At 39.1% G+C, this 27,011-nt stretch overlaps 1 protein-coding gene across 3 annotated transcripts in view; it reads right to left on the reverse strand.

Annotated features, from left to right (window-relative positions):
• Window positions 1-27,011, reverse strand: part of ADAMTSL1 (ADAMTS like 1) — a 473,180-nt gene that overhangs the window by 123,642 nt on the left and 322,527 nt on the right. For all 3 annotated transcript variants that reach the window (XM_082612434.1, XM_082612433.1, XM_082612435.1), the window contains one exon: window positions 24,645-24,772. In XM_082612434.1, the coding sequence (XP_082468560.1) occupies window positions 24,645-24,772 (128 nt within the window). The remainder of the gene's footprint in view (window positions 1-24,644; window positions 24,773-27,011) is intronic.

Genomic DNA, 27,011 nt, shown 5'->3' on the forward strand with positions numbered 1-27,011 from the left:
ATGAAGGAAATAATAGCAAAGATCAATCAAACTAAAAGCTGGTTCTTTGAGAAGATAAATAAAGTTGATAAACCATTAGGCAGACTAATCAAGAAAAACAGAGAGAAGACTCAAATCAATAGAATTAGAAAAGAAAAAGGAGAAGTAACAACTGACACTGCAGAAATACAAAACATCATGAGAGATTACTACAAGCAACACTATGCCAATAAAATGGACAACCTGGAAGAAATGGACAAATTCTTAGAAATGCACAACATTCCGAGACTGAACCAGGAAGAAATAGAAAATATGAACAGACCAATCAAAAGCACTGAAATTGAAACTGTGATTAAAAATCTTCCAACAGGGTCTTCCCTGGTGGCACAGTGGTTGAGAGTCTGCCTGCCGATGCAGGGGACACAGGTTCGTGCCCCGGTCTGGGAAGATCCCACATGCTGCAGAGCAGCTGGGCCAATGAGCCATGGCCGCTGAGCCTCCGCGTCCGGAGCCTGTGCTCCGGAACAGGAGAGGCCACAACCGTGAGAGGCCCGCGTACTGCAAAAAAAAAAAAAAAAAAAAAAAAATCTTCCAATAAACAAGAGCCCAGGACCGGATGGCTTCACAGGCGAATTCTATCAAATATTTACAGAAGAGCTAACATCTATGCTTCTCAAACTATTCCAAAATATAGCAGAGGGAGGAACACTCCCAAACTCAATCTACAAGGCCACCATCACCCCGAAACCAAAACCAGACAAAGATATCACAAAGAAAGAAAACTACAGGCCAATATCACTGATGAATATAGATGCAAAAATCCTCAACAAAATACTAGCAAACAGAATCTAACAGCACATTAAAAGGATCATACACCATGATCAAGTGGGGATTATCCCAGGAATGCAAGGATTCTTCAATATACACAAATCAATCAATGTGATACATCATATTAACAAATTGAAGGAGAAAAACCGTATGATCATCTCAATCGATGCAGAGAAAGCTTTCGACAAAATTCAACACCAACTTATGATAAAAACCCGGCAGAATGTAGGCATAGAGGGAAATTTCCTCAACATAATAAAGGCCATATATGACAAACCCACAGCCAACATCATTCTCAATGGTGAAAAACTGAAACCATTTCCACTAAGATCAGGAACAAGACAAGTTTGCCCACTGACACCACAATTATTCAACATAGTTTTGGAAGTTTTAGACACAGCAGTCAGAGAAGAAAAAGAAATAAAAGGAATCCAAATCAGAAAGAAGAAGTAAAGCTGTCACTGTTTGCAGATGACATGATACTATACCTAGAGAATCCTAAAGATGCTACCAGAAAACTAGTAGAGGTAATGAATGAATTTGGTAAAGTAGCAGGATACAAAATTAATGCACAGAATTCTCTTGCATTCCTATACACTAATGATGAAAAATCTGAAAGTGAAATTAAGAAAACACTCCCATTTACCAATGCAACAAAAAGAATAAAATACCTAGGAATAAACCTACCTAAGGAGACAAAAGAGGTGTATGCAGAAAATTGTAAGACACTGATGAAAGAAATTAAAGATGACACAAATAGATGGAGAGATATACCATGTTCTTGGGTTGGAAGAATCAACACCGTGAAAATGACTCTACTACCCAAAGCAATCTACAGATTCAATGCAATGCGTATCAAACTACCACTGGCATTTTTCACAGAACTAGAACAAAAAAGTTCACAATTTGTATGGAAAAACAAAAGACCCCAAATAGCCAAAGTAATCTTGAGAAAGAAAAACGGAGCTGGAGGAATCAGGCTCCTTGACTTCAGACTACACTACAAAGCTACAGTAATCAAGACAGTATGGTATTGGCACAAAAACAGAAATATAGATTAATGGAACAGCATAGAAAGCCCAGAGATAAACCCACACACAAATGGTCACTTATCTTTGAAAAAGGAGGCAAGAATATACAGTGGAGAAAAGACAACCTCTTCAATAAGTGGTGCTGGGAAAACTGGACAGCTACATGTAAAAGAATGAAATTAGAACACTCCCTAACACCATACACAAAAATAAACTCAAAATGGATTAAAGACCTAAATGTAAGGCCAGACACTATCAAACTCTTTGAGGAAAACATAGGCAGAACATTCTATGTTATAAAGCAGAAACTAAAATACCATTGTACAGCAATTATACTCCAATAAAGATGTTAAAAAAAACAAAACAAAACATCATTCTGGGACTTGGCTGGTGGTCCAGTGGCTAAGACTCCACACTCCCCATACAGGGGGCCCAGGTTTGATCACTGGTCAGGGAATTAGATCCCACATGCTGCAACTAAGAGTTTGCATGTTGCAACTAAGACCCAGCACAGCCAAATAAATAAATAATATTTAAAAAAAAATCATTATTTTCACAAATTGGAAAGAAAAGGATGAATAACTTTCAAAATAATTGCCACTGACAGCCCTTCACACTCAAGAGACTCTGTTAGAAATATATCATGTGGCTCCAAGCATGCTGAAGTTGAAAGAATTGTTTTATTACTAACCTACCTTACTTATAGTCAAGCTCTACCTTGGTGGCTTTGTAATAGTTTCAAAGTCTTCAATATGTTTGCATAAGAAGAAAATGACTGTAAAGCAATTATACTCCAATAAAGATGTTAAAAAAAAAACAACCAAAATCTATGGGATGCAGAAAAGCAGTTCTAAGAGGGAAGTTTATAGTTATACAAGCCTACCTCAAGAAACAAGAAAAATCTCAAATAAACAATCTAACATTACACTGAAAGGAACTAGAGAAAGAAGAACAAACAAAACCCAAAGTTAGCAGAAGGAAAGAAATCATAAAGATCAGAGCGGAAATAAATGAAATAGAAACAAAGAAAACAAAAGCAAAGATCAATAAAACTAAAAGCTGGTTCTTTGAGAAGATAAACAAAATTGATAAACCATTAATTAGCTAGACTAATGAAGAAAAAGAGGGAGAGGACTCAAATCAATAAAATTAGAAATGAAAAAGAAGTTACAACAGACACCAGAGAAATACAAAGCATCCTAAGAGACTACTACAAGCAACTCTATGCCAATAAAATGGACAATCTGGAAAAAGTGGACAAATTATTAGAAAGGTATAACCTTCCAAGTCTGAACAAGGGAGAAATAGAAAATATGAACAGACCAATCATAAGCAATGAAATTGAAACTGTGATTAAAAATCTTCCAACAAGCAAAAGCCCAGGACCAGATGGCTTCACAGGTGAATTCTATCAAACATTTAGAGAAGAGCTAACACCCATCCTTCTCAAACTCCTCCCAAAAATTGCAGAGGAAGGAACACTCCCAAAGTCATTCTATGAGGCCACCATCACCCTGACACCAAAACCAGACAATGATACTACAAAAAAAGAAAATAACAGACCAATATCACTGATGAATATAGATGCAAAAATCCTCAACAAAACACTAGCAAACAGAATCCAACAACACATTAAAAGGATCATACACCATGATCAAGTGGGGATTATCCCAGGGATGAAAGGATTCTTCAATATACGCAAATCAATCAATGTGATACACCATATTAACAAATTGAAGAATAAAAACTATATGATTATCTCAATAGATGCAGAAAAAGCTTTTGACAAAATTCAACACCAATTTATGATAAAAACTCTCCAGAAAGTGGGCATAGAGGGGACCTACCTCAACATGTTAAAGGCCATATACGACAAACCACAGCAAACATCATTCTCAATTGTGAAAAACTGAAAGCATTTCCTCTAAGATAAGGAACGAGACAAGGATGTGCACTCTCACCACTATTATTCAACATAGTTTTGGAAGTCCTAGCCATGGTAATCAGAGAAGCAAAAGAAATAAAAGGAATGCAAAGTGGAAAAGAAGAAGTAAAACTGTCACTGTTTGCAGATGACATAGCACTATACATAGAGAATCCTAAAGATGCCACCAGAAAACTACTAGAGCTAATCAATGAATCTGGTAAAGTTGTAGGATACAAAATTAATGCACAGAAATCTCTTGCATTCCTATACAGTAATGATGAAAAATCTGAAAGTGAAATTAAGGAAACACTCCCATTTACCATTGCAACAAAAAGAATAAAATACCTAGGAATAAATCCACCTAGGGATACAAAAGGCCTGTATGCAGAAAACTAAGAGACTGATGAAGGGAATTAAAGATGATACCAACAGATGGAGAGATATACCATATTCTTGGATTGGAAGAATCAATATTGTGAAAATGACTCTACTACCCAAAGCAATCTACAGATTCAATGCAATCCCTATCAAATTACCAATGGCATTTTTACAGAACTAGAACAAAAAATCTTTAAATTTGTATGGAGACACAAAAGACTCCAAATGGCCAAAGCAGTCTTGAGGGAAAAAAAACGGAGCTGGAGGAATCAGACTCCCTGACTTCAGACTATACTACAAAGCTACAGTAATCAAGACAATATAGTACTGGCACAAAAACAGAAACATGGATCAATGGAACAAAATAAAAAACCCAGAGATAAACCCACACACATATGGTCAACTAATCTATGACAAAGGAGGCAAGGATATACAATGGAGAAAAGATAGTCTCTTCAATAAATGGTGCTGGGAAAACTAGACAGTTACATGTAAAAGAATGAAATTAGAACATTCCCTAACACCACACACAAAAGTAAACTCAAAATGGATTTGAGACCTAAATGTAAGATCAGACACTATAAAACTTTTAGAGGAAAACATAGGAAGAACACTCTGTGACATAAATCACAGGAAGATCTTTTTTGATCCATCTCCTACAGTAATGGCAATAAAAACAAAAATAAACAAATGGGACCTAATGAAACTTCAAAGCTTTTGCACAGCGAAGGAAACCATAAACAAGACGAAAAGACAACCTTCAGAATGGGAGAACATATTTGCAAATGAATCAACGGACAAAGGATTACTCTCCAAAATATATAAACAGCTCATGCAGCTCAATATTAAAGAAACAAACAACCCCATCTAAAAATGGGCAGAAGACCTAAATAGACATTTGTCCAAAGAAGACATACTGATGGCCAAGAAGCACATGAAAAGCTGGTCAACATCACTAATTATTAGAGAAATGCAAATCAAAACTACAATGAGGTATCACCTCACACAAGTTAGAATGGTCATCATCAGAAAATGTACAAGCAACAAATGCTGCAGAGGGTGTGGAGTAAAGGGAATCCTCTTGCACTGTTGGTGGGAATGTAAATTGATACAGCCACTATGGAGAACAGTATGGAGGTTCCTTAAAAAACTAAAAATAGAACTACCATACGACCCAGCAATCCCACTACTGGGCATATACCCGGAGAAAACCATAATTCAAAAAAACGCATGCGCCCGAATGTTCATTGCAGCAGTATTTACGATAGCCAGGTCATGGAAGCAACCTAAATGCCCACTGACAGACGAATGGATAAAGAAGATATGGTACATATATACAATGGAATATTACTCAGCCATAAAAAGGAACGAAATTGGGCCATTTGTTGAGATGTGGATGGATCTAGAGACTGTCATACAGAGTGAAGTAAGTCAGAAAGAGAAAAAGAAATATCATATATTAACACATGTATGTGGAACCTAGAAGAATGGTATAGATGAACCAGTTTTCAGGTCAGAAGTTGAGACACAGATGTAGAGAACAAACTTATGGACACCAAGGGGGGAAGCCACGGGGGGATGGGGATGGTGGTGTGATGAATTGGGTGATTGGGATTGACATGTATACACTGATGTGTATAAAATTGATGAGTAATAAGAACTTGCTGTATAAAAAAATAAATAAAATAAAATCCAAAAATTAGAAAAAAAGAAGACATGGTACATATATACATATATACAATGGAATATTATTCAGCCATAAAAAACAGTGAAATAATGCCATTTACAGTAACATGATTGATCTAGAGATTATCATACTAAGTGAAGTAAGTCAGACAGAGAAAGACAAATATCATCATATGATATCAGTTGCATATGGAATCTTAAAAAAGAAAGATACAAATGAACTTACTTACAAAACAGAAACAGACTCACAGACTTCAAAAACAAACTTATGGTTATCAAAGGGGAAACATGAAGGGGGGGAAGCATAAATTAGGTGTTTTGGATTAACATACACACACTATTATATATAAAATAGATAATCAACAAGGACCTATTATATATCACTGGGAACTCTACTCAATATTCTGTAATAGAGGAGGAGCTTCAAGATGGCGGAAGAGTAAGACACGGAGATCACCTTCCTCCCCACAGATGCATCAGAAATACATCTATATGTGGAACAGCTCCTATAGAGCACCTACTGAACGCTGGCAGAAGACCTCAGACCTCCCAAAAGGGTTTCATACATGTAGTGGAATATATACCATTGGCTCTCCAATTTCAAGCCTAAAACTACCATCAGCTTTCCTGGATCTCTACCTTGCAGATAGCAGATCATGGGTCTTCTAAGCCTCCATAATAAGTGCAACATATGGGAAGTCAAGAGCTGTGAGAGCAGAGAAGAGACAGGGATATCTCTCTGTGCAGCCTCGGAGGCAGCGGATTAAAGCTCCATGGTCCGCTTGATGTGCCCTGCATCTGTGGAGTGCATGAATGGACAGTGAATCATCCCAAATTGAGGAGGTGGACTTTGAGGACAAGATTTAAGATTTTTTCCCCTTTTCCTCTTTTTACAATGAATTATCCCAAATTAAGGAGGTGGACTTTGAGAGCAAGATTTCAGACTTTTTCCCCTTTTCCTCTTTTTACAACGAATTATCCCAAATTGAGGAGGTGGACTTTGAGAGCAAGATTTTCGATTTTTTTCCCCCTGTTCTCTTTTTGTGAATGTGTATGTGTATGCTTCTGTGTGAGATTTTCTCTGTATAGCTCTGCTTCCATCATAGGTCACAGGGTTCTATCCATCCGTTTTTTTTTTTTCTTTTTCAATAATTACTTTTTTATTTTTAATAACGCTACTATATTTTATACTTTATTCTATTTTACTTTATCTTCTCTTTCTTGTTTTCCTACCTTCCCTTTCTCCCTCCCTCCCTCCACCCCTTTCTTTCTTTCTTTCTTTCTTTCTTTCTTCCCTTCCTCCCTCCCTCCTGTCTTTCTTTCTTTCTTTCTTTCTTTCTTTCCTTCCTCCCTTCTTCCTTTGACTCTTTCTTTTTCTTTCCTTCCTTCTTCCCTCCCTCCTTTCTTTCTTTCTTTCTTTCCGTCCTCCCTCCCTCCTTTCTTCCTTCCTTCCTTCCTTTCTTTCCTTCTTCCTTTCTTTCTCTCTCTCTTTCTTTCTTCTACTAATTCTTTCTTTCTACTTTTTCTCCCTTTTATTCTGAGCCGGGTAGATGAAAGGCTCTTGGTGCTGCAGCCAGGAGTCAGTGCTGTGCCTCTGAAGTGGGAGAGCCAACTTCAGGACACGGGTCCACAAGAGACCTCCCAGCTCCACATAATATCAAGCAGCGAAAATCTCCCAGAGATCTCCATCTCAACACCAGCACCCATTTCAGTCAACGACCAGCAAGCTACAGTGCTGGTCACCCTATGCCAAGCAACTAGCAAGGCAGGAACACAACCCCATCCATTAACAGAGAGGCTGCCTAAAAACATAATAAGGCCACAGGCACCCCAAAACACACCACCAGACGTGGACCTGTCCACCAGAAAGACAAGATCGAGCCTCAACCACCAGAACACAGGCTCTAGTCCCCCCCACCAGGAAGCCTACACAACCTACTGAAAGAACCTTAGCCACTGGGGACAGACACCAAAAACAACAGGAACTACGAATCTGCAGCCTGCAAAAAGGAGACCCCAAACACAGTAAGACAAGCAAAATGAGAAGACAGAAAAACACACAGCAGGTGAAGGAGCAAGATAAAAACCTACCAGACCCAACAAATGAAGAGGTAATAGGCAGTCTACCTGAAAAAGAAATCAGAATAATGATGGTAAAGATGATTCAAGATTCTATTTCCAAGATCCAAAATCTTGGAAATAGAATAGACAAAATGCAAGAAACAGTTAACAAGGACCTAGAAGAACTAAAGATGAATCAAGCATTGATTAAAAACACAATAAATGAAATGAAAAATACTCTAGATGGGATCAATAGCAGAATAACTGAGGCAGAAGAACGGATAAGTGAGGTGGAAGATAACATAGTGGAAATAACTGATACAGAGCAAAATAAAGAAAAAAGAATGAAAAGAACAGAGGACAGTCTCAGAGACGTCTGGGACAACATTAAATGCACCAACATTCAAACTATAGGGGTTCCAGAAGAAGAAGAGAAAAAGAAAGGGACTGAGAAAATATTTGAAGAGATTATAGTAGAAAACTTCCCTAATATGGGAAAGGAAATAGTTAATCAAGTCCAGGAGGCACAGAGAGTCCCATACAGAATAAATCCAAGGAGAAATACGCCAAGACACATATTAATCAAACTGTCAAAAATTAAACACAAAGAAATCATATTAAAAGCAGCAAGGCAAAAACAATAAATAACACACAAGGGAATCCCCATCAGGTTAACAGCTGATCTCTCAGCAGAAACTCTACAAGCCAGAAGTGAGTGGCAGGACATAATTAAAGTGATGAAGGAGAGAAACCTGCAACCAAGATTACTCTACCCAGCAAGGATCTCATTCAGATTGGATGGAGAAATTAAAACCTTTACAGACAAGCAAAAGCTGAGAGAGTTCAGCACCACCAAACCAGCTTTACAACAAATGCTAAAGGAACTTCTCTAGGCAAGATACACAACAGAAGGAAAAGACCTACAATAACGAACCCAAAACAATTAAGGAAATGGGAATAGGAACATACATATCCATAATTACCTTAAATGTAAATGGACTAAATGCTCCCACCAAAAGACACAGATTGGCTGAATGGATACAAAAACAAGACCCATATATATGCTGTCTACAAGATACCCACTTCAAACCTAGAGACACATACAGATTGAAAGTAAGGGGATGGAAAAAGATATTCCATGCAAATGGAAATCAAAAGAAAGCTGGAGTAGCAATTCTTATATCAGACAAAATAGACTTTAAAATAAAGACTATTAGAAGAGACAAAGAAGGACACTACATAATGATAAAGGGATCGATCCAAGAAGAAGATATAACAATTATAAATATTTATGCACCCAACATAGGAGCACCTCAATACATAAGGCAAATACTAACAGCCATAAAAGGGGAAATCGACAGTAACACACTCATAGTAGGGGACTTTAACACCCCACTTTCACCAATGGACAGATCATCCAAAATGAAAATAAATAAGGAAACACAAGCTTTAAATGATACATTAAACAAGATGGACTTAACTGATATTTATAGGACATTCCATCCAAAAACAACAGAATACACATTTTTCTCAAGTGCTCATGGAACATTCTCCAGGATAGATCATATCTTGGGTCACAAATCAAGCCTTGGTAAATTTAAGAAAATTGAAATTGTATCAAGTATCTTTTCTGACCACAATGCTATGAGACTAGACATCAATTACAGGAAAAGATCTGTAAAAAATACAAACACATGGAGGCTAAACAATACACTACTCAATAACGAAGTGATCACTGAAGAAATCAAAGAGGAAATCAAAAAATACCTAGAAACAAATGACAATGGAGACACGACGACCCAAAACCTATGGGACGCAGCAAAAGCAGTTCTAAGAGGGAAGTTTACAGCAATACAATCCCACCTTAAGAAACAGGAAACATCTCGAGTAAACAACCTGACCCTGCACCTAAAGCAATTAGAGAAAGAACAAAAAACCCCCAAAGTTGGCAGAAGGAGAGAAATCATAAAGATCAGATCAGAAATAAATGAAAAAAATGAAGGAAATGATAGCAAAGATCAATAAAACTAAAAGCTGGTTCTTTGAGAAGATAAACAAAATTGATAAACCATTAGCCAGACTCATCAAGAAAAAAAGGGAGAAGACTCAAATCAATAGAATTAGAAATGAAAAAGGAGAAGTAACAACTGACACTGCAGAAATACAAAAGATCATAAGAGATTACTACAAGCAACTCTATGCCAATAAAATGGACAACTTGGAAGAAATGGACAAATTCTTAGAAATGCACAACCTGCCAAGACTGAATCAGGAAGAAATAGAAAATATGAATAGACCAATCACAAGCACTGAAATTGAGACTGTGATTAAAAATCTTCCAACAAACAAAAGCCCAGGACCAGATGGCTTCACAGGCGAATTCTATCAAACATTTAGAGAAGAGCTAACACCTATCCTTCTCAAACTCTTCCAAAATATAGCAGAGGGAGGAGCACTCCCAAACTCATTCTACGAGGCCACCATCACCTTGATACCAAAACCAGGCAAGGATGTCACAAAGAAAGAAAACTACAGGCCAATATCACTGATGAACATCGATGCAAAAATCCTCAACAAAATACTAGCAAACAGAATCCAACAGCACATTAAGAGGATCATACACCATGATCAAGTGGGGTTTATTCCAGGAATGCAAGGATTCTTCAATATATGCAAATCAATCAATGTGATACACCATATTAACAAATTGAAGAAGAAAAACCATATGATCATCTCAATAGATGCAGAGAAAGCTTTTGACAAAATTCAACACCCATTTATGATAAAAACCCTGCAGAAAGTAGGCATAGAGGGAACTTTCCTCAACAAAGGCCATATATGACAAACCCACAGCCAGCATTGTCCTCAATGGTGAAAAACTGAAACCATTTCCACTAAGATCAGGAACAAGACAAGGCTGCCCACTCTCACCACTCTTATTCAACTTAGTTTTGGAAGTTTTAGCCACAGAAATCAGAAAAGAAAAGGAAATAAAAGGAATCCAAATTGGAAAAGAAGAAGTAAAGCTGTCACATTTGCAGATGACATGATACTATACATAGAGAATCCTAAAGATGCTACCAGAAAACTACCAGGGCTAATCAATGAATTTGGTAAAGTAGCAGGACACAAAATTAATGCACAGAAATCTCTGGCATTCCTGTACACTAATGATGAAAAATCTGAAAGTGAAATCAAGAAAACACTCCCATTTACCAATGCAACAAAAAGAATAAAATATCTAGGAATAAACCTACCTAAGGAGACAAAAGACCTGTATGCAGAAAATTATAAGACACTGATGAAAGAAATTAAAGATGATACAAATAGATAGAGAGATATACCATGCTCCTGGATTGGAAGAATCAATATTGTGAAAATGACTCTACTACCCAAAGCAATCTACAGATTCAATGCAATGCGTATCAAACTACCACTGGCATTTTTCACAGAACTAGAACAAAAAATTTCAAAATTTGTTTGGAAAAACAAAAGATCCCGAATAGCCAAAGCAATCTTGAGAACGAAAAACGAAGCTGGAGGAATCAGGCTCCCTGACTTCAGACTATACTACAAAGTTACAGTAATCAAGACAATGTGGTACTGGCACAAAAACAGAAAGATAGATCAATGGAACAGGAAAGAAAGCCCAGAGATAAACCCACACACATATGGTCACCTTATCTTTGATAAAGGAGGCAGGAATGTACAGTGGATAAAGGACAGCCTCTTCAATAAGTGGTGCTGGGAAAACTGGACAGGGACATGTAAAAGTATGAGATTAGATCATTCCCTAACACCATACACAAAAATAAGCTCAAAATGGATTAAAGACCTAAATGTAAGGCCAGAAACTATCAAACTCTTAGAGGAAAACATAGGCAGAACACTCTATGACATAAATCACAGCAAGACCCTTTTGGACCCACCTCCTAGAGAAATGGAAATAAAAACAAAGATAAACAAATGGGACCTAATGAAACTTCAAAGCTTTTGCACAGCAAAGGAAACCATAAACAAGACCAAAAGACAACCCTCAGAATGGGAGAAAATATTTGCCAATGAAGCAACTGACAAAGGATTAATCTCCAAAATTTATAAGCAGCTCATGCAGCTCAATAGCAAAAAACCGAACAACCCAATCCAAAAATGGGCAGAAGACTTAAATAGGCATTTCTCCAAAGAAGATATACAGACTGCCAACAAACACATGAAAGAATGCTCAACATCATTAATCATTAGAGAAATGCAAATCAAAACTACAATGAGATATCATCTCACACCAGTCAGAATGGCCATCATCAAGAAATCTAGAAACCATAAATGCTGGAGAGGGTGTGGAGAAAAGGGAACCCTCTTGCACTGCTGGTGGGAATGTGAATTGGTACAGTCACTATGGAGAACAGTATGGAGGTTCCTTAAAAAACTAAAAATAGAACTACCATATGACCCAGCAATCCCACTACTGGGCATATACCCTGAGAAAACCATAATTCAAAAAGAGACATGTACCAAAATGTTCATTGCAGCTCTATTCACAATAGCCCAGAGATGGAAACAACCTAAGTGTCCATCATCGGATGAATGGATAAAGAAGATGTGGCACATATATACAATGGAATATTACTCAGCCATAAAAAGAAACGAAACTGAGCTATTTGTAATGAGGTGGATAGACCTAGAGTCTGTCATACAGAATGAAGTAAGTCAGAAAGAGAAAGACAAATACCGTACGCTAACACATATATATGGAATTTAAGAAAAAAAATGTCATGAAGAACCTAGGGGTAAAACAGGAATAAAGACACAGACCTACTGAGAATGGACTTGAGGATATGGGGAGGGGGAAGGGTAAGCTGTGACAAAGTGAAAGAGAGGCATGGACATATATACACTACCAAACGTAAGGTAGATAGCTAGTGGGAAGCAGCCACATAGCACAGGGAGATCAGCTCGGTGCTTTGTGACCACCTGGAGGGGTGGGATGGGGAGGGTGGGAGGGAGGGAGACACAAGAGGGAAGGGATGTGGGATCAGATGTATATGTATGACTGATTCACTTTGTTATAAAGCAGAAACTAATAAAGGGAGGTGAAGCACTGAAAAAAAAATATTCTGTAATAACCTGCATGGGAAAAGAATTTGAAAAAGAATGGATATATTCAGTATAACTGAATCACTTTGCAGTACACCAGAAACTAACACAATATTGTAAATCAACTATACTCCAATATAAAATAAATTAAATTAAAAAAATTGAAAAAATAGAGAAAAAACTGGATTGTACTTCAAAGTCTTCAGAGGCTCCCTGTTGAGTGAGAGGCAGTCTATTCTAGGAAGTGTGCATGTGCATTCACTCCCAAGGAGAATGAGAAGACTTGTTGAAGGTGACGGGGAAACTGGGCAATTTTGGAAACCACGACTGCAGGAGGCAGGTTTGGAGATGACCCAAGCACTCCGGAGAGGATGCAGAAATGGCAAATAGACCTGAGATTATGATTGTAGCTATTGTCAGAGTCTTCCTGGAGTACTGCTCAGGTATGGAATCTGGGTTACGTTCGGGAGGACTGAGCAGCAGAAGTGCATGATAAGTAATGATGCCTGCAGGGGGCATGGGCATGAGAAGTGGTGCCTCCATGGCAGGTGTTCAGACTCCATCCCTCAATAGCTGAGTGGCCTTAGGCAAGTTATTTGGTCTCTCTGTGCCTTGGTTTTCTACTTCTATGGTTGCTGAGAGCAATAAGCACATTAATGCTTGTAAAACTGTATGAATGATTCCTTAGCACAGCATGAAGTTTGAATAAATGTTAGCTATCATCAGCATTATGCTTGCTATGATATATGGAGAAAATGCTCTGAGGAGCAGCATTGGGAACTTCTGATAAACCAAGAAAACACAAAGAAAGGACAAGTTGAAAGAAAGAAAGAGGAAAATACAGGAAAGAGGAGAGAGAACAAATCTTTTAGTGAGAAGGAACTCAAGTGCTTCTATTTTGAAGAACTGTGAGGGTTTCAGGCTAAACAAAGAAAAAATTATTTAAATACTCCAGCTTCTCCTGAAACTGGTATCAGTCTCCGGACAGACAGAGCTTCAAGTCACACCAAGGTTGGTCTTGTTGGAGTCCCCAGAAAGTATCTACTTCCAGAGAAGTTGTGAAACAACACATGCCAGGCTGACTTGCTGGTGCCCCCATGACTGTTCAAGAAAACTGTAATGAGATCCACAGGAGACCCAAATCTTAATTCAAGAGAAAAGTGAGTAAGATAGTGATGCCCACTAATTAAAATATTTGAGTATACAGCAATAAGGTGTTATAAGTTTCACATACTTTCACCACCTAAAACTAAACAAATTGTATTTAATCCAGATTTAATCCATGGATAATGCCTTGTAATCAGTGAGAATATGAAAGCAACACCTTAAGAAATGCTAGGCTCTGCTTACACTGCAATTATCATAGGTCTCTCAGAAGGGCCACTGGAGTGAAATCTGTGAAAACTCCCTGAAATGAGAATTCCCAGCTGACAAACTGAAGAACTCATGAGTCAAATGAAGTTTAAGGAACCACAATCAGTATGAACCTATGAAAACTTGTCTTATGAACCTATGAAAACTTTTCTAAAAATACCAACAACATCTTGTACATTTGAAATCAGTAATGATGGATCCTGACTATTAATGGCCAGTTACTATCCCTTGCTGGCCAGAAACTTTTCAGGATGTGGCTACCTGGCAATTTCAACAAGAGTTGCTTTGTTACAGATTATAGTCATATTAAAATGCATGATATTTTCTTTAGCCTGGTTCTCCTTCCAAGTGCCTTTCATATGTTATAGCTCAGGAATTTTTAACTCCTTCCTGTCCTGCTGTCTCTCTTGCAAGGTCTCCTTCACTCCCACTTCCTGCCTCCTGAATCAGTGTTTGACCTTTTAGTCAACTCTACACCCTTTCTCCTCAACAGTCCTCTGATACCTTTCCCCATCATCTGTAATTTTTCCTAGATTTTATTGCAAAAGCTGTCCTTCTTTGCCATCTAGTCTTCTAGTCTCCCAAAGATAAAGGAAGTAAATGATAGAATTTGCAAATGTTAGAATTTCAAGTAAAGGGAGTTTAGAGCTGGTAGTGGTAGGTGGAGATTGCTGTACTTTATTTGTATGTAAGAGATTCATAGAACTTTTAGATCTAAAAAAAGACCCAAGTGTGCATCTATTTAAAACCCCTGTGTTTACAATAAGGACACAAGTTTATAGTTCTAAATCTGCTCTAAGTTTTGTAATGAGGCAAATACTTTCCCTAAAATCTTTCTTACCTATTCTATTGTTACAATAAGTTTCCTTTTTAGGAGTAGTCAAAAAATAAATATTTCTCTCCCATCCAAATCATTACATGGTTTTAGTGTAATCTAATAAAATAAATTATTACACTTTAGTAACACTCTTGACTATACTGGGAAATGAGGTGTAATATATGAGCAGAGAATATAGAAAATGGATGATTTAACCAGAGGGCACTGGTAGCCTCCAGGCTATGTGCAGACCACTGACATGTTTGGTCTGGAAAGAATTTTTTAAAAATTTGATTTAGTTGGGCTTAGTAAAAAAGTGGAGAGAGTAAAAACAAAAGGCATGTGTGTGTGCATGCATGCGTGCGTGCGTGCGTGTGTGTTTTGGTTTGGCTTATATGCAAAAATTGGAAGGTCTACCAACATTAGATTTGTGTTTTCCTTTGACATTAGTAAGATGAAAATGAGCTGTGCCCTTCAGAGAGGGTGTGGTAAGCAGAATAATGCACCGCCCCCCCTCCCCCAAAAGCTGTCCACATTCTAATCCTTGGAATCTGTGACTATGTTATACTACATGACAAAAGGGAATTAAAGTTGCAATTCCCTGCAATTAAGGTTGCTAATGAACTGACCTTAAAATAGGGAGATTATCCTAGATGATTTAGGTGGGCCAGTCTAATCACTTGAGCTCTTAAAATTGAAAGAGGGAGACTGAAGAGTTTGTCAGAGAGAGGCAACATGAGAAAGACTCAACCCCCAACTGCTAGCTTTGAAGATGGAGGAAGAGGGCTAAGGAATGCAGCAGCCTCTAGAACCTGGGAATGACACTCAGTTAAAACAGGCACCATAGTCGTAGGTTGCAATGACCTAAATTCTGCCAACAATCCAAATGAACAGGGAAAGCATTTTCTCCTGGAGTTTACAGAAAGGAGTGTACCCTGTTGACACCTTGATTTTATCCTGGTGAGACTGTACTGGACTCTGACCTACAGAACTGTAAGATAACATATTTGTGTTGTTTTAGGACTCTAAGCTTGTGGTAATTTGTTAGGGCAGCAATAAAAAACTAATACACAGGCCATATGTACTGTCTTTATCACCAAAGTTACTATTCCAACAAAGAAGATATATAAACAACTAATAAGCATGTGAAAACATTGTTAGTCACTAGGGAAATGGAAATTAAAATCACAATGAATTATCACTTTACATCCATGAGGATGGCTGTAATTAAAAAAAATAGACAGTAACAAGCATTGGTGAGCATGTGGAGAAACTGGAATCCTCATACACTGCTGATGGAAATATAAAATGGGGCAGGTACTTTGGAACATAGTTGACAGTTTCTTAAAAAGTTAAACATACATGTGCCACACATCCAGCAATTCTACTTTTAGGTAGATATACCCAAGAGAAATGAAAACATGTCCACACAAAAACTTGCACATGAATGGTCCCTGCAGCATTATTCATGACAGCCAAAACCTGGAAGCAACTCAAACGTCCATCAACTGACAAATGGAAGATGTGGTATATTCATACCATGGAATATTATTCCACCATGAAAAGGAATGCAGCATACGTGCCACAAAATGTGTGAATCCTGAACATATTATGCTAAGTCCGTAACAAAGGACCATGCATTATTCTATTTATTTGAAGTGTCTAGAATAGGCAGATCTATGAAGACAGAGCATATTAGTAGTTACCTAGGGCTGGAGGAAATGGGGGCATTGGGGAGTGATGGCTAAGAGGTATGGAGTTTATTTGGGGATAATGAAAATGTTCTAAAATTGACTGTGGTGATGGATGCACATCTCTGAATGTACTAAAAGCCACTGAATTATATACTTTAAATGGTTGACTTGTATAGTATATGAATTATACCTCCATGGAGTTTTTAGCAAACAATAACCTTAGTTTGCTGTGATGGTTACACAACTTAAAAAATTTGCTAAAATATCACTGAATTGAACACTTACAATGGGTGAATATTATGGGATGTAAATTATACCTCAATAAAGCTGATAAAACAGTTTTAACCAAATTTAACCTTTTCTTGATGAGTCAGTGTCCACAAAGTGACTACTAATTAATTATCTTGCACGAAAAAATGAGAAGGACTTGGTATTTCTCCACCTTTGTGATTCTGTTTAGTTGGTGTGCCTTTGGTATCAATATTGCAGGGCCCTTAGGATCTAAGGAAGTTGGTAGGGCTTAGACTGCCCTTTCTTGCACATCCCCAGGCTGCATGGCTTCCTTCTCCTCCCTTGGTTCAATCACCATTCCCTAAAGATATTTTTGCCAACGCCAGGATGTCAGGTTACTCAGGTCACTGCCATTACCTCTTCTGATTATTCAATTGAAGTTGACAACTCCCCAGGACACTAAGGCAGCAAGTGGTGCTGACCTAACTTCTTTTGCATGTTCCACTGCAGAGTCCTAGACGAGGGACCCCATACCCAGTACAGCTGCATGATGTTGCAGCCTCTCCTAGAAACAACAAAGGATATGGTACCCACTACGTGTCCAACCACCCATCCCTCCTTCATTCCATTGGACAGATGTGGGAATTGCTTTTTCAGGATGTGCGATGGGTTAGCCTAGATCATTTGTACTTCCTTGTTTGTTTCCGCTAGTCTACTGGGGAGCAGGGTAAGTTGGATTTTCCTGCTATACTCTCATCCATTTTACCTGAATTCTCTAAAAGCTAGGCCTCTTTAGTGGGCATGCTACACATCTATACATACTGAGGAAAACTTAAGGAACTTGGTTACCTGGTATTGTATTAGACAGTGAAGTCCCTTGATGGCAGCTTGAATCAGTCAGTGGCCATTACCCTGTTGCTCAGAGCACCACTAGGAAGACAGCCAAACTTGTGTGCCTTTCCCTCTGATCTAGTATACTGGGACAAACCTTCCTTTGTCGGTCTTTCCTCTTGGTGACAAACCCTTCTCTGAGCCTAACTCTCTATGAAGCAAAATCCTCCTCTGCTTAACAATGGCTGGATGAAAAATTCAGAAATGCCAATTTGAAATGACTTACATTATGAAAAGCTTACAAAACTGCTTATCTTTCATGATACTATACATAGAGAATCCTAAAGATGCTACCAGAAAACTACTAGAGTTAATCAATGAATTTGGTCAAGTTGCAGGATACAAAATTAATGCACAGAAATCTCTGGCATTCCTATATACTAATAATGAAAAATCTGAAAGTGAAATCAAGGAAACACTCCCATTTACCATTGCAACAAAAAGAATAAAATATCTAGGAATAAACCTACCTAAGGAGACAAAAGACCTGTATGCAGAAAATTATAAGACACTGATGAAAGAAATTAAAGATGATACAAATAGATGGAGAGGTGTACCATGTTCTTGGATTGGAAGAATCAACATTGTGAAAATGACTCTACCACCCAAAGCAATCTACAGATTCAATGCAATCCCTATCAAACTACCACTGGCATTTTTCACAGAACTAGAACAAAAAATTTCACAATTTGTATGGAAACACAAAAGACCCCGAATAGCCAAAGCAATCTTGAGAACGAAAAATGGAGCTGGAGGAATCAGGCTCCCTGACTTCAGACTATACTACAAAGCTACAGTAATCAAGACAGTATGGTACTGGCACAAAAACAGAAAGATAGATCAATGGAACAGGATAGAAAGCCCAGAGTTAAACCCACGGACATATGGTCACCTTATCTTTGATAAAGGAGGCAGGAATGTACAGTGGAGAAAGGACAATCTCTTCAATAAGTGGTGCTGGGAAAACTGGATAGGGACATGTAAAAGTATGAGATTAGATCACTCCCTAACACCATACACAAAAATAAGCTCAAAATGGATTAAAGACCTAAAGGTAAGGCCAGACACTATCAAACTCTTAGAGGAAAACATAGGCAGAACACTCTATGACATAAATCACAGCAAGATCCTTTTGGACCCACCTCCTAGAGAAATGGAAATAAAGACAAAAATAAACACATGGGACCTAATGAAACTTCAAAGCTTTTGCACAGCAAAGGAAACCATAAACAAGACCAAAAGACAACCCTCAGAATGGGAGAAAATATTTGCAAATGAAGCAACTGACAAAGGATTAATCTCCAAAATTTATAAGCAGCTCATGCAGCTCAATAACAAAAAAACAAACAACCCAATCCAAAAATGGGCAGAAGACCTAAATAGACATTTCTCCACAGAAGATATACAGACTGCCAACAAACACATGAAAGGATGCTCAACATCTTTACTCATTAGAGAAATGCAAATCAAAACTACAATGAGATATCATCTCACACCAGTCAGAATGGCCATCATCAAAAAATCTAGAAACAATAAATGCTGGAGAGGGTGTGGAAAAAAGGGAACACTCTTGCACTGCTGGTGGGAATGTGAATTGGTACAGCCGCTATGGAGAACGGTATGGAGGTTCCTTAAAAAACTACAAATAGAACTACCATATGACCCAGCAATCCCACTACTGGGCATATACCCTGAGAAAACCATAATTCAAAAAGAGACATGTACCAAAATGTTCATAGCAGCCCTATTTACAATAGCCCGGAGATGGAAACAACCTAAGTGTCCATCATCGGATGAATGGATAAAGAAGATGTGGCACATATATACAATGGAATATTACTCAGCCATAAAAAGAAATGAAATTGAGCTATTTGTAACGAGGTGGATAGACCTAGAGTCTGTCATACAGAGTGAAGTAAGTCAGAAAGAGAAAGACAAATACTGTATGCTAACACATATATATGGAATTTAAGAAAAAAAAATGTCATGAAGAACATAGGGGTAAGACAGGAATAAAGACACAGACCTACTAGAGAATGGACTTGAGGATATGGGGAGGGGGAAGGGTAAGCTGTGACAAAGCGAAAGAGAGGCATGGACATATATACACTACCAAACGTAAGGTAGATAGCTAGTGGGAAGCAGCCGCATAGCACAGGGAGATCAGCTCTGTGCTTTGGGACCGCCTGGAGGGGTGGGATAGGGAGGGTGGGAGGGAGATGCAAAAGGGAGGGGATATGGAAACATATGTATATGTATAACTGATTAAATTTGTTATAAGGCAAAAAATTAAAAAAATAAAAATAAAAAAATAAAACCAAAAAAAAAAAAAAAAACTGCTTGTCTTTTATTGCAGTTACTAAATCATGAGGAGGGGGCCGAGAAAGAAGAATTAAAAACAACAACAACTGCCTTTTATTTTTATTTTCCCAGTGAGGTTTCTGTGATCTCTTTATTAGACACAATATGTGTCAGCTATTCAACTCATAAAAACACAGAAAAACATGCCAGGAAGGGAGGAATATTTTCTGTCTCTCTTTTCCTGTGAAAACTTTGGATGAGCTCATCTGGGTTCTCTCCTTTCAATGAAAGATACACTCATCCCTCAGCCCCCATCTTCTTCTCATTTTCCATTGATGATGTCAAGCAGGCCTTACAGTATCTCTTTTGTGATCTTATAAAATCAATGACAACCGAAAACGTTTCCCTTATGGCTATGACCTCATCAATGGCTTACACCTGGACAAGCCTCATCTGCATTGGTGAGTAAAGCTCCCCTCCACTGATCCAGACTGAAGCAATTTACCAGGAAACTACTGCTTTCCTTCAAAACGCTGCCTACACCATTCAGATCTGGAAGCCTTCTGAGCAACTCTGGCTGAGTGCTGAATCTGACTAGTCAAGATGGCTGTCCAATCTTAGTGCCTGTCTTTGCACACACCAGAAACTCTTCTTTACCTGTGTTTATAACCGCACACAAAGTAATCAGTTCTTCAACATGTTAGGCATGTGACATTTTGGTGACATTCTTATACTCCTCCCTAGCCCCTGCTACCCTCCCCTCTCAGTTACCTTCTGAGCAGTGAAACAGGCATCCAATTAAGTCAGTTTAGGACAGAGGGGAATTTTGTGCCACTGGGTCTCCATGGCTGTGAGTTTCCAGAACCAGGGAAACGTCAGCCATCTCCACGCTGAGACATACTCGCAAAGTACTCTCAAACCTTTGGGACTTAAAACATAAAATCAACACATACTGATGAGTCTGGAGAGAAGCAAAGGGCTCTAAAGGCAATATCTTAGGCTCAAACAGGGCAGAGCAAGGAAGGTTTGGTGTGTCTAAAACTAAATGGTGTTTATATGTTTAAGCAAAAACTGTGTAGAGAGTACCGATGGACCTACAATGAACCTAAGAAGCAGAATTGACAACACACTCAACTCAGAGGATGAGGCAACTCAACAGGAGAGGTCCACTTATGGGCCAGGGAGGGTTCACCAGACTTCCCTTCCTCTGGCTCATGTGAAATGTTCCTCGTGTAGCCACCTCCCTTGCTCTGGACCCAGGCACTCCAACCGCTTTTCAGATAGCTAATTCAGCTTCCCCCTTGACATTGAGATGCTGAGACATTAGAGTGAGGTGCTCTACAAAGGGTTTGTGAGAGTTCTGGTCTCGGAAAAGGAATTTCCCCTACTGTAAAAATAACCTGGCTTTTGTTTTATCCTCACAATAATAATAAGAGCTAACGAGTATTGAGTGCTTGCTACATGCTAGGCATACTTATAAGCATTTTACATGATGAAGGCATTTAATCTCCACAAGAACCTTCTGAGTCAAACACTATTATTATCACCATATGACAAATAAAGAAACTGAGTCAGAGAGTGTAAAGAAGCTGCTCAGGGTTATGTAGCTTGGATGTGACAGAGTCAGGATTCAAATCCAGACCATGAGGCTCCAGAGCCTGCAGGCTTAACTGCCATGCTATGCCTGCTCTTGTGAATTACTATGAACAAATTTCCCTGCATCTGGTTGATTCAGGTGCGTAGGCAAGGCCAAAATCCACACATTTCTTATAAAATCATGGATACCTGAGTGCTTGAGCCTCAAGAAAACTCTTGTTTTTCCTTTTGGCCTACATTTATATTGAAGTCAAGGTAAAAAAAACCAAAAAAGAAAAAAAAAAAAAACAGAAAAAACTGTACAATGTCTTTAAAAGCACAGGAGCACTGAGATTTACCACGAGGTAAATCCTAAGTCCGTACTTGAAAATTTTCAGTGTGAAGACTTACAGTGGAAAATACGTGGAAGCAAAGTTGGGCTAATGTTTTACACATTTTAAAATTGTTTTCAGGATGCGTTTCATTTTAGGAGAGCTAGAGAAAGAAAAGGAAACATTTACTGAGTGTGAACTATGTGCCTGACATTGGGCTACGGGCTTTTTCACACATGCAATCTTATTTAACCTCACAACAATCCTGTAAAATAGGATTAATTTCACTCTTACAGCTGAGAACAAAGACTCTTGAGGTTATACACTTTGTTCGAGGTCACACGGTTAATGAACTGTATAACTGGTAATAAGATTTAGAAATGCGCCACATCTATCCCCTGCAAACCGCCGCCCCACACCCATTTACGTTATATTTAGGTTGTATCTTATACGCCTATGCGGGGTACCTTTGAAGGAGACTGTAACTGTCTCTGCATTCGAGGTAGTCACGCATGCATCTATTGCCTTCACTAGTCTGTAAGCGTCACGAATCACAAAACTCGGGTCTAACTTGCTGCTCTTCGTCAGTATTATTTGGCAGAGGGTGTGAGTCACTTAAAACTGTAAGTGCAGACGTTGACACCAGGCTAGACAATAATCCCAGGTAAAGACACAAATACAGTCTGAAAGCAGCGTATCCATTTGGGGCCTTACCTTTCAGAGGGACAGTTTGACAGATCTGCTAGCAGACCTGAACAAACCCCACCACTGAAGCCCATGGATGCAGCTTCCTAAGCCCTGGGTGTGGTGTGCGTGAACTACTTCATCACTCAGCTCCTTTTCTCCCTTTCCCCCGGTGCCTCTCTGGCTGCTCTCTTTCTTCCCTGGCTTTGAATGTTTTGGCAGCCTCCAATAGCTCCTCTTCAAAGAGCTGAAGACAAGCCTGATGTTACAATTGCTTTGCTTAATTCCAGACAGGTTTCCGTGAATAGTATTAAATTCAGGTGAACAAAGGGTATTTAGTCTGTGACAGAGCTGAACCGTATCTGGATAAATATAAACAAGAGAGTTAATCCTGTAAGAGCCCTACTTGCCAGCAGTTGGAAGGGTGTCAGCAGTGCCCTGGCCAAGGCAGATGGGAGGGGGTAAGGCACAAGAGAATTAACCAGACGGGTGCTGAGCATCTGGACTCTGTATAACGAAGAGGGGCATAAAGATTGTGACTGGAATACATTAGGAGCAAAGCAAATGTTCTATTCACACACACACAAAAATAGGCATTAATATCAGTCTGTAATCCACCCCAGGGCCCCTTAGCTTGCCTTATTCTTTGTTGACTTTCATCCTCTCTGCAAAGCGTCCTGCTCAAGGTCCCTTCCCAGATCAGCCTTAGGTCATGGGGTAGATATACTGTTGCTAAACAGATATGCAAGGGAGTAGCATGTGTGACTGGAGAACAGTGTGACAACATAATCCCGGCGTGGATGGATGAGGTCAGTGTGGGGTGATGTCGGCTTTTCTAGCATCTACTGAATCATCTGATGGGAGCGGCAATGGAAAAGAATAAATACAAACACATGCAACACACCGCCACAAAGGCTGCACGGCCCAGATCTGAGGAAAGGGAGCCCGGGTTGGTAGCAGAAGTGGGGAGAAGGAGGAACAATGATCTGGGGGTCAGGAGACCTCAGTTCCCTTTTTCCCTGCCACCAGCTGAGCGGCTATGTGACCTCGGGTTGCCTGGCCTCTGAGAACTGAGGGCTCTGGTCTAGCTGGTATCTAAGGTCTCTTTCAGTTTCAAAGGCAAGGATCTGTCCTATGTAAGAGAGGTTTTGTAAGGGTACCTTACTACGAGACCACAACCTTGGGAGATATGGTACTCTGAATCGCAATTTTCTGAAGTTGCTATGTGTAGAATGGTTTGCCTAACCTCTATGGATAAAGGTGAAGTGTAGGCAGGTGTATTAGACCAAGAGGTTGAAATAAACAGTCACAGAGAAGAACACTTGTGCTCCAACCCACAGCCACAGAATTCCAACTACCCAGGTCTTCAAGTCTTCTTTGCAACAGGTGGACGGAGGAGAAATGAAAAGATCATTCAATGATCTTAGGTCATGATTCATGTTCCCCAACAGGCTACTTACTTGTATACATCTCCTTTGCTCATGTTCACTCTGCCTGGAGTATTTCCTGCATGTCTGTTTATCAAAATTCTACTCTAAGTCTAAGACCTCTCAGGTAGAGTGAAACTGCACCCTCTTTGGTTATCAGCACTTATTTCATTCTATCTCATAGTACACTTTATCTCTATTTGATTACAATTACAGATTATAAACTTCCGGAGGCAGGGTATGGATCTCATTTATGTCTGTGTCCCTGGTCCTGCTTGGCACATTGTAGGCACCAGTCAACGGTTTCTGAATTGAACAGGGATTTCCACATTACCTGCTAATGTGACGGCAATGGAGACAGAGTCATATCCCAAGGCATTTGTGGCATTACAAGTGTAGAAACCCACATCAGCTTCCACGGGGGCCAGGATCTGTAAGGAATCATCTGGCTGTAGAAGAATCCTGGAGCAACAGAAAAGAAATGTAGGCCCGGTCAGGTCGGTTGACTCCTTTTTGGCATTGGATATTGGTAAAGCTGGAAGGAACCTCAGGGGTAGTCAGAACCCTGTTTTAACAACAGGCACAAACCAGCCACAGTGACACTCAGGAAACCAGCCTCTCTTGCCACTTTGATGGGTGTGATTCTGTTAGCAAGCCCAAATAAGGAGCTTTTGGATTGCTCATGCAATTTGTTGATTACTTGGACTAAATGCTAACAGTTGGAGCAGGCAGCATATGTGTGCTGAATACACGTAACACACACAGCGGGGGTGAGAGGAGATGCTAGAACGAATGCTGCAGATGGATTTGGGGAAGGCTTCTTCAGGAAAAGCAAAGTTATAAAGGAGGAGTGGGGCTTGGCTGGATGGTGGAAAGTAGACAGAGCTTCCAGATACGGAGAAAGGCATCTGTTAAGGCTCGGAGGTGGGAGAGAAGCAGCCAAATTGAATACTAACGAGAGGATCTTGATGCACACGTTTGAAGGAAATTGTATGTGTAACTGTATCTCAATTCTATTGTCTTCATTAGTCTGTGAATATCATTGGGCACAGAAATTAGACCTTATTGTTTTATTTCCCACAATGCTTGGCAGAGGGCTCTTTGTAGTGAAGGTGCCAGCAGAATGAAGGTAAAGCCTGCCCTTCAGGGTCATGGTAGAGAAAATTCCAGAATAATCACCACATAGTTCAGATACTTTACCTGAAAAGAATTATAAGAATCAGATTGTGAGTACCTTCCATGAGACTCAGAATCCACTCCTCTCTCAGTCTACTATTTTTTCTTTTCTAGATTCATGCCATTTCTAAGAACTACCTGTGACATGATGGCAGTTAAGCGGATTAATGTCTAATGATGACTTGAAGCTGATGTCTTGATGAGGCTGATGATAACTGGAGTGTGTATGTGGAGGTGGGAATCTAGAAGGGTTGGGTGGAGGAATGGATGGGAACTTCAGAGATCCAGTGTCAGACCTGGCAGGGCCTTAGGTCAATAAATCATTCAATAGCACAGAAATGATTTAGCGGTGGCTTTGGGGTTCCTGCAGTCAGTCATTTCCATCTTTGTGATTATTTCCACCTCTCTGATTTCCAAAGGCTCCAAGAACTATTCACCTAATATCATGTTAACATCCATCCAGAGGAAGAAAGAAGACAAGGGGTCATTTTTCAGGAAAGGGAAAAAAAATCATGAAAAGGTCAGGGAACTCACAAGACTTAGTGGTGAAATTAAGACTAGGAGTCACATCTCCTGTCCCAGCAGCAGTCTCCCAGCTCTGCTTTTGGCCGTGGACCTCTTGCTTTGCTTTTTCTTACCTCCTCTTGGAGGAAAGGCAGGAGAGAGAAAAAGCAAGGCTTACATCAATCATTCTTCAATTTGGCTATGTATGGGCAGTTCAGATAAAACTGAACTGCCCATACATAGCCATAGCCCATACATAGGGAAGGAAATAGAAAATCTCACCTAAAGGGAAGTTTCTGGATGGTTTGTGTTTGATTCAGTGCCATTCCAGACCATCACTGCTATTACAGGGACAGTCTAGCTTCTGTGGCATTGAACTAGAGCTGCAACTTTGTGGGGGATGACAGAGAGGCTATGAGACATTGTGATAGAACTCATCCACCCATTCATTCATTCATTCACCCATATTAGGTGTTTTCTCTCAAAGTCAACAATTACATACTAACTGCTTAGTTTATTTCAAAGAGCTAATAAGAGAAAGATGATTATATAATTTACTTATCTTTAGTAAGCCATACAATATTTAAGTAATAATATCACTGTTGTTTTGTAGGAATCTTAATAGATGCATCATAGTATCATTGCTAAATCTTTTCAGGTGTTCAGGCTGTTTTAGATTAAAAAAATGAAACACTGACTTAATGATTTAAATCTTTATGATGTCCCAGGAACATGGATGCCTCCAAAAGAATTTCCAAACGGGAATATTGAAAGCAGGCTTAACCAAATTTCATTAGAACTGACAATTTATGATGACTGAACTTAGTGGATCATTAATCAGTTTTACCATCTTCAAAAGGCAGGGATTAAGAGTTGCTAAATTCCTAAGTCTGTTGGCATAGTTCCTTCCCTATCAGAGCCCTGTCAGAAGGGGTTCTTGAAGTGAACATTTAGAGCACAAGACTAGAAGACAGGTCTTCTGAACTTGATTTAGTTTCTAAGTTTTAACATTGGCAAATCC

Source organism: Mesoplodon mirus (assembly GCF_964341445.2).
Source record: "Mesoplodon mirus genome assembly, chromosome: 1".
Taxonomy (NCBI): Eukaryota; Metazoa; Chordata; class Mammalia; order Artiodactyla; family Ziphiidae; genus Mesoplodon; species Mesoplodon mirus.